Genomic DNA, 7381 nt, shown 5'->3' on the forward strand with positions numbered 1-7381 from the left:
CTTTTTATTTTCTTTCGTATGAGTTCATGACTTTTGACGGTTCACATCACACATTTCTTGATAGTCATAAACTATAGTCCGTAAGACTGTATGATTTACTCTTATATATTTCATACAGTCACTTGTCACTTTCTCCATGTTATAAGGCATGTAGGTGTCATATGGCACGTATGACTATATGAGTATTATGACATGTCAATAATTGTTAAGCTCCTTCCTATATGAACAATCAGATCACCTTTCCCATACAAAAATATGCCATAATGCCTGGATATCAATAATCACTTTTATTACACACAAAAAGAGGTATGGTTTTGTATACGCCTATAAACAAATCGAACGCTCAGTGACCTGTAAGTGAATTGTTCGGTTGTAAGTTTGATCATTTAATAAGCGAACGAACATGAACAAAAAGTTTGTGTTATTAATTAAATGACGAATATGAGCACATGTTTTGTTCGTTCATTTATGTTTGTGAACGTGAAGTTTGGTGACCAGAATCGATAAACACAAAAACGAAATTTAGATCATAAGCTCGATCTTTGTAATTCTCATTAGCTCGAAAATTAATACCTAAATTCTTTTAATGATATAACCCACAAGCTCGAGTATATATAATAGTTTAAACAAGAAAATCTAATTAGACTAGAATACAAACTCGTTATCGTACTTAAATACTAATTAGTAAAAACATATTTAAATAATAATTAATTAATAAATTTCTTGTTGTCTAAGTCATTTGCTCGACTTGTTCACCAAGTAATTTATTCCATGTAAACCAAGTCATGTGCTCAACTTGATAAATAAGACACCAACTCATCATAGGCTCGATGAGTTGATTCAAAGGAAATTACGTCCAATAGAACGTTCAATTTTCTTCGTTCGTTTATGACTAAAAATATTTCATTTACAAAAAAATAATGCTTACATCAAGACATAAGGCAAATGGGCACAAACTGCCCATTTGCTAGCCTATTTTTGAACCGCAAAGCCCAATCATTTAAAAACCACGTTGAGGGACTCCTTTACTTAATGTTTTATATTTGTTTGTTTACATATGTTAATTTATGTTCGTGAATTGTTTATTATATTTTGAATGAACTCACGTAAATGAATACGAACATATACATTTTTTAATCGAATTACCCTCCTATAGTTATATTAGTTTGGTCATTTACCACTTACATAAATTTATACCAGTTAGGCACGGTGTCATTAACACCTTTGCGACGTGATTTATAAACAACGCCACACCGACATCTCACTCAACATTACAACTTCTTCTTCTTCTTCTTCTTCTTCTTCTTCACACTCCCACTTAAAACTCACTTGTAAATACAATAATAATAATAATAATAATAATAATAATAAGCAGATCTCACAGGTCCTCCATGGGTCACATCAACCTAAGCTCCCCCAAACACCACCGCACCACACCCACCCGCAAATGGCAGCTTCTGGACTTCATCTCCATGATATTCTTCGCCATCGTCATCCTCTTCTTCCTCTTAATCTTCACTCCTTTAGGCGACTCACTCGCCGCCTCAGGCACACAGGCTTTAATCCGGTCCAACACCGCCGATCCCAAGCAACGACACTCGCTCGTTAACCTAATTGAATCCGGCAAGCATCCTCAGATCGACTCCTGCGCTCCGGACACTGTCGATTACATGCCGTGTGAGGATCCGACGAGGAATAGTCAGCTTAGTAGGGAGATGAATTATTATAGGGAACGGCATTGCCCGGTTGTGGATGAGACGCCGTTGTGCTTGATCCCACCCCCGAAAGGGTACCACGTGCCGATTCAGTGGCCCGAGAGCTTGCATAAGGTGAATTAAGTTGGTTACTTTGTTAATTTACTTAATTAAACTAGGTAGTTAGAGTAGGTACAGTATCGTATCCACGAGGAGCATTTGGTCAGTGTTATACTATATTATGTGATATGTTTGATTGTTTATTTTAATATTATATTGTGTGGCTATCGTGTTCGGATTCAGTGCCCGGAATTAATTGTTGATTGATCTAGTTAGGGTTACTTTAGTGTTGTGAATTTGAGCTTAAGAGTTAGTGGATTTGATAAGATTAACTTTGAAGATTCATCATGTTAAGACTAGGATCAATGATGTAACTGTATGCTGATCTTTATGTGTATGAGGCTATGATGATTTTGTTAGATATCCAAATGCTGATGATAGCATTTGGTTGAGTTTTAGCATTGCGTTTAACTTTATTTGTGATTGGAGTTTTAAATTTAGGGCTTTATGACACGATATCAATGATGTTTAAGCTGTTTTGTTGTTTCTCTAAGTTTAATAGTTTATATTCTAGACTTGAACATAGAGTTAGCAGATTTAACAGGAGAACTTTGTTATAATGCTGACTAAGATGCCGAAACATCTTCTTTGAAGATTCTTTATGTTAAGATTTGGATCAATTTGGTCATGATTGTGTTGATCTACAAATGCTGAATGATAGCATTTGGTTTAGCTGTAGCATGTCACATAGTTGTCAAAGGCGCAAGGCGCACTCAAGGTGCAAGATTGAACCTTGGGCCCAGGTGTAAGGTGCATAGAAAGAGAGGGCCCTAGATAAGCAAGACGCAAAGCATAAACATTTCATTTTTTGGTTGTGTCCTGGGTTTTAGGCTGGTTCCAGGTCATTTTTGGATGTTTAGACCAGTTTGCCTGGAATTGTCAAAATTTTGACAAAACTTCTGGGATTTGGCCGGAAACTCACCTGTAGGTTGCCTGGATGGCAGCAAGATGCTTTTTCTGAGCCTTTCCTAGTATAAGAGCCTAGGTGCACGCTTGAAGGGCTTTTGACAACGTAGGCATGACATTTAACGTTATTCTTGATTGGCTTTCTAAATTTAGGGCTTTATGACATAATATCAATGATGTTGAAGCTGTTTCTCCAAGTTAATTATAGCATATTTTTCTATGCGTAAACTAGAAGCTCATTATGTCATCAATAAAAGACTTACATGTCATTTTTCCACTTTCAAATATGGCTTTAGATTCTCTAATTTTCTATGGTTTTTCATATTTGTATTAAAATATATTATAAAAAGTGGTTTATTTTGTGCGCAGATATGGCACGAAAACATGCCATATAATAAATTAGCTGACAGGAAAGGTCATCAAGGATGGATGAAAAAAGACGGTCCATATTTCATATTTCCCGGGGGTGGTACAATGTTTCCAGATGGAGCCACACAATATATCTCTAAACTTAAACAGTATATTCCTATTTCTGGTGGTGCCCTCAGGACGGCTCTTGATATGGGTTGCGAGGTAAGCATTGTATTATTATCTCTTTTCTTCATTTTTGAAACTGTCAATTAGGCTTATGATTTTTTATGTCTTTAATATTGTTTTCAGGTTGCTAGCTTTGGAGGTCACTTACTAGAAGATAACATTTTAACTCTTTCTTTTGCTCCAAGAGATTCACATAAATCACAAATACAATTTGCTTTGGAAAGAGGAATACCTGCTTTGGTTTTAATGCTTGGGACCCGCCGTCTTCCGTTTCCCGCAGCATCGTTTGACTTAATTCACTGCTCTCGTTGTTTAATACCGTTTACTGCATATAGTAAGTGTATTAAATTTATAAATTTCTTTATGCCATGCTTGACATGTCACATTTCTGATTTTGACAATTAGAGCATTATTATATAATCTGCAGATGCAACATATTTTATGGAAGTTGATCGATTACTTCGACCCGGTGGGTATTTAGTTATATCAGGCCCACCAGTCCAATGGGCCAAACAAGATAAAGAATGGGCCGATCTGCAAGCAGTGGCTAGAGCATTGTGCTATGAGTTAATTGTTGTTGATGGGAACACTGTTATTTGGAAAAAGCCCGTTGGTGAATCGTGTCTACAGGCCCAAAATGAAGTTGGGCTTGAATTGTGTGATGAGTCTGATGACCCGAGTTCTGCTTGGTTTGTGATCTGAAATCTTTGTTCTTATATAGATTGCAAGTAGTTTGTTAGACAAGTTTGGGATGAAACGGGCTGGATCATACTGAACCAAAAACTTAATGTGTTATTTTAAAAAGATTTTGTAAATACTTAGGGGCTGTTTGGCAATCTTGTGCTGAATCATTAAGAGGTCTGATTGAAGCCTCTGAATCATTCAGCATGTTTTTAAAACTTAACCATTAGGAGGTGTTTTTTTTAGTGAACCAAACACACTCTACTTCTGACCGATTCAGAGGTAGCCTCTTGATGGAATCATTAAAAGCTACCAAACAGCCCCTTAATGTGTTAATTATGGTTTTAGAAAAACAATAGTTAGTTGTAATCTGAATCTTCTGGGTGATTTGCAGCCCATTTGACCTTTAACCCCTATAGCTATTTTTCTTAACGAAACCTAAACACGAACCGAACAAGACATGAAAATAATCATGTTTTGGGTTGGCATATCTAGCCTGCTTAAAAACGGGTTGTGTTTAGGTTGACCTGATTATCTAACGGGTTGTGTCCAGCCAGGTTGACCTATTTAACTTGCTAAGTTAAACATTTCAACCCCTAACTCGTTTATGACCCATTTAACCCATATACACAACTCAGCAACCCAATTAGCACCTTGACAACTTGATTGTCACTCGTCAACCCGTTGATATGCTTAGATAAATGGGTTAAAAGTTCATTTCCGTGTTACATATTTTTTTTAAGTATGTATGGGTTAGAGTTATTTTTTTACACAAATAAAAATATGGGTCGGGTTTGAGTTGAACATTTCAACTTGCCAACTTGACACTTGGCCCTTTTGAGATGAAACGCAACCAAAATGGTCTCATGCCAAAGTAAACGGGTAGCAAATAGGGCCGTTCACGAGTCGAGCCAGGGCAACTTCTAGCTCGAGCTCGAAATTAAACGAGGCAGCTTGGCTCAAGCTCGAGCTTGAAGTTAAACGAACCTAAGATCGAACCAACGATCCGAGCCATGTCCCAAGCCGAGCTTGGGTTGAGCTAGGCTCGGTTACAAAAATTAGCCAGCCCGGCTCAGGTCTTTTCAAATAAGTTTTTTTAGCTAGTTTTGTTCGAGAATTTATCAATCGAGCTGCGAGCTTTTTGATTAGCTGCAAATGCAACTTTTGTTATATATTTATATGAAAGTTTGAACAATATATCATTAATGATGGCAGGTATGTGAAACTGAAAAAATGTGTGAGTCAAACATCTGCAATCAATGGAGAAATTACTGTTGGTGCAATTCCAAAATGGCCCGAAAGACTAAAACAAGCTCCAGCACGGGCCACTTTGATTAAAAATGGAAACGATGTGTTTGAAGCCGACACACACCGCTGGGAAAGAAGGATATTCTATTATAAAAATTCATTAAACTTGAAACTGGGAACTCCTGCAGTAAGAAATGTGATGGACATGAATGCATTTCTTGGTGGTTTTGCTGCTGCATTATCATCAGACCCGTTGTGGGTCATGAATGTTGTTGCAGACCGCAAGCCTTCAACTTTAGGTGTCATTTATGATCGAGGGCTTATTGGTGTTTATCACGATTGGTAAATTATTATTCTTCGTTTTATACTTTTAACTATTGGATTCATTTTTTTGATCATTGTATAACTTTACATCATTTAATTGTGATGTCTAAAGGTGTGAACCATTCTCAAGTTACCCTCGAACTTACGACTTCATTCATGTGGTTGGAATTGAATCCCTCATTAGGGACCCGATTACTGGCAAAAACAGGTAATTTAGAAAACGGGTCATGTTCGGATTGACTTGTTTAACCTGTTTACTTAAACATGTCGACCCACGAACCCAATTATGACCTGTTTAATCCATTTTCTTACAACCCACTGATAGGGGTGTAAACGATCCAAGTCCGAGCTCGTCTCGTGAGTAGTTTGTTAAGCTCGAGCTCAACCCGTTTGTTATCTATAAATTATTTTAGTATTTTACTTATACTTACTTATTTTTTGTATATGTTTTAATAATAATTTTTATATATAACATAATATATATTTTTTTGTTATTTTTTCATAATTTTATATACAATAATAATTATCATAAAACTATATTTGATATATTAAATAAAAATTATATAAATTATAGACTCGCGAGCTGGCTCGAGCTCGCTAAGTGAAGCTTGGGCTCATTAATTAAACAAACTTATTTTTCGAATCGAGCTTGTTTAAGCTCGGCTTGATTTAAGCTTTTAACGAGCTGATATTGAGTATCTCACGAGCAGCTTGGCTCGTCTGCAACCCCCTACCACCGACTCGATTAGCACGCTTGCAACTTGGTTATCATCCGCCAATTCGTTTTACATATTTAAAAAAATGAGTTAAACAGGTCGTGTTCGGGTTACACGGTTTTAAGTGGGGTGTTTTTGGCATAAATAATGTTGAGTTGTAAAGCCGAATGAACTGGTTTCTTGTTTTTGTTGCAGATGTAATCTTGTGGATGTGATGGTGGAAATAGATCGGTTATTACGACCCGAAGGAACCGTTTTGGTACGCGATTCCCCTGAGTTTATAGCAAAAGTAGACCGGATTTCTAGTTCGTTAAGATGGAAATCTACCATACATAATAAGGAACCCGAATCTCAAGGAAGGGACCGAATCTTGGTTGCCACAAAAACTTATTGGACGTTACCTTAATCATACGGTTAGCACATGTTCTTTAGATTTATGTTATGTAAGTTATTCATCAGAAAGTTCTTGTAGCTTTCTCCTTGCGGGTCCGGTTTTTAATCCTTTTTGTTGAAGTAATAGTCGTGTTAGAACGAGAAGAAAATGTATGAAAGTAAAGATAATATGAACTTAGTATACTTGATTATTGTCGCCTGTTGTCAATGATATATGTTTCATTAGTTAGATTGCGCGTGACATGATACCTGTAAGAAAATTATGATGGAAATAAGCGTGAATTTATGTGAATTTAAGGCTGTTCACGAGCCAAGCTTAGCTTACTAAGTTGAGTTTGAACTCGGCTGTTCACATTTATAAAACTTGGAATATTAATATATGATCCTCGTATACTTTCAATGTACTGGGTATTGTGTATTAGTTCTATTTGAAACGTGTAATTGATGTTAATTTAGTGTAACAAAGCATGTGAACTTATTGAGTTATTGCAAACATAAATCATTTGGGTATTATGTATGTTCAACATGGGTTTGCTTTAAAAACACGTTGGATAGTTGCCATGTGTTTTTAGGTTAGGTTACAATGGCACAAAACCGAGTTGAACGAAAATCAAGATACGGTACAAGTTTGGTATCGGTTCTGTATGGTTTAGGATAGTAGCATTAAAACTGGTTCCGAATTGGTTTACATGCTTTACGATTCGGTATAAAAATCGTTTTATGTGATCGGAAAGTATAATGGGCTTCAAACTCCAAGAGTGC

The 7381-nt window shown here is 36.4% G+C and overlaps 1 protein-coding gene across 1 annotated transcript; it reads left to right on the forward strand.

The window, feature by feature from the left end:
• The first annotated feature begins 1358 nt into the window (after nucleotides 1–1358).
• LOC143623264 (putative pectin methyltransferase QUA3) lies at nucleotides 1359–6946 on the forward strand. Its single transcript, XM_077094217.1, has 7 exons — nucleotides 1359–1829; nucleotides 3090–3293; nucleotides 3381–3591; nucleotides 3685–3946; nucleotides 5154–5528; nucleotides 5623–5718; nucleotides 6422–6946. Exons 1-7 carry the CDS (start codon nucleotides 1392–1394, stop codon nucleotides 6630–6632), a joined length of 1797 nt encoding a protein of 598 aa, XP_076950332.1. The 5' UTR covers nucleotides 1359–1391; the 3' UTR covers nucleotides 6633–6946.
• Nucleotides 6947–7381: the final 435 nt, after the last annotated feature.

This window comes from Bidens hawaiensis, unplaced genomic scaffold (genome assembly GCF_021521415.1).
Source record: "Bidens hawaiensis isolate Kalapana, Puna unplaced genomic scaffold, B.hawaiensis_p1.1 tig00003356_1, whole genome shotgun sequence".
NCBI lineage: Eukaryota > Viridiplantae > Streptophyta > Magnoliopsida > Asterales > Asteraceae > Bidens > Bidens hawaiensis.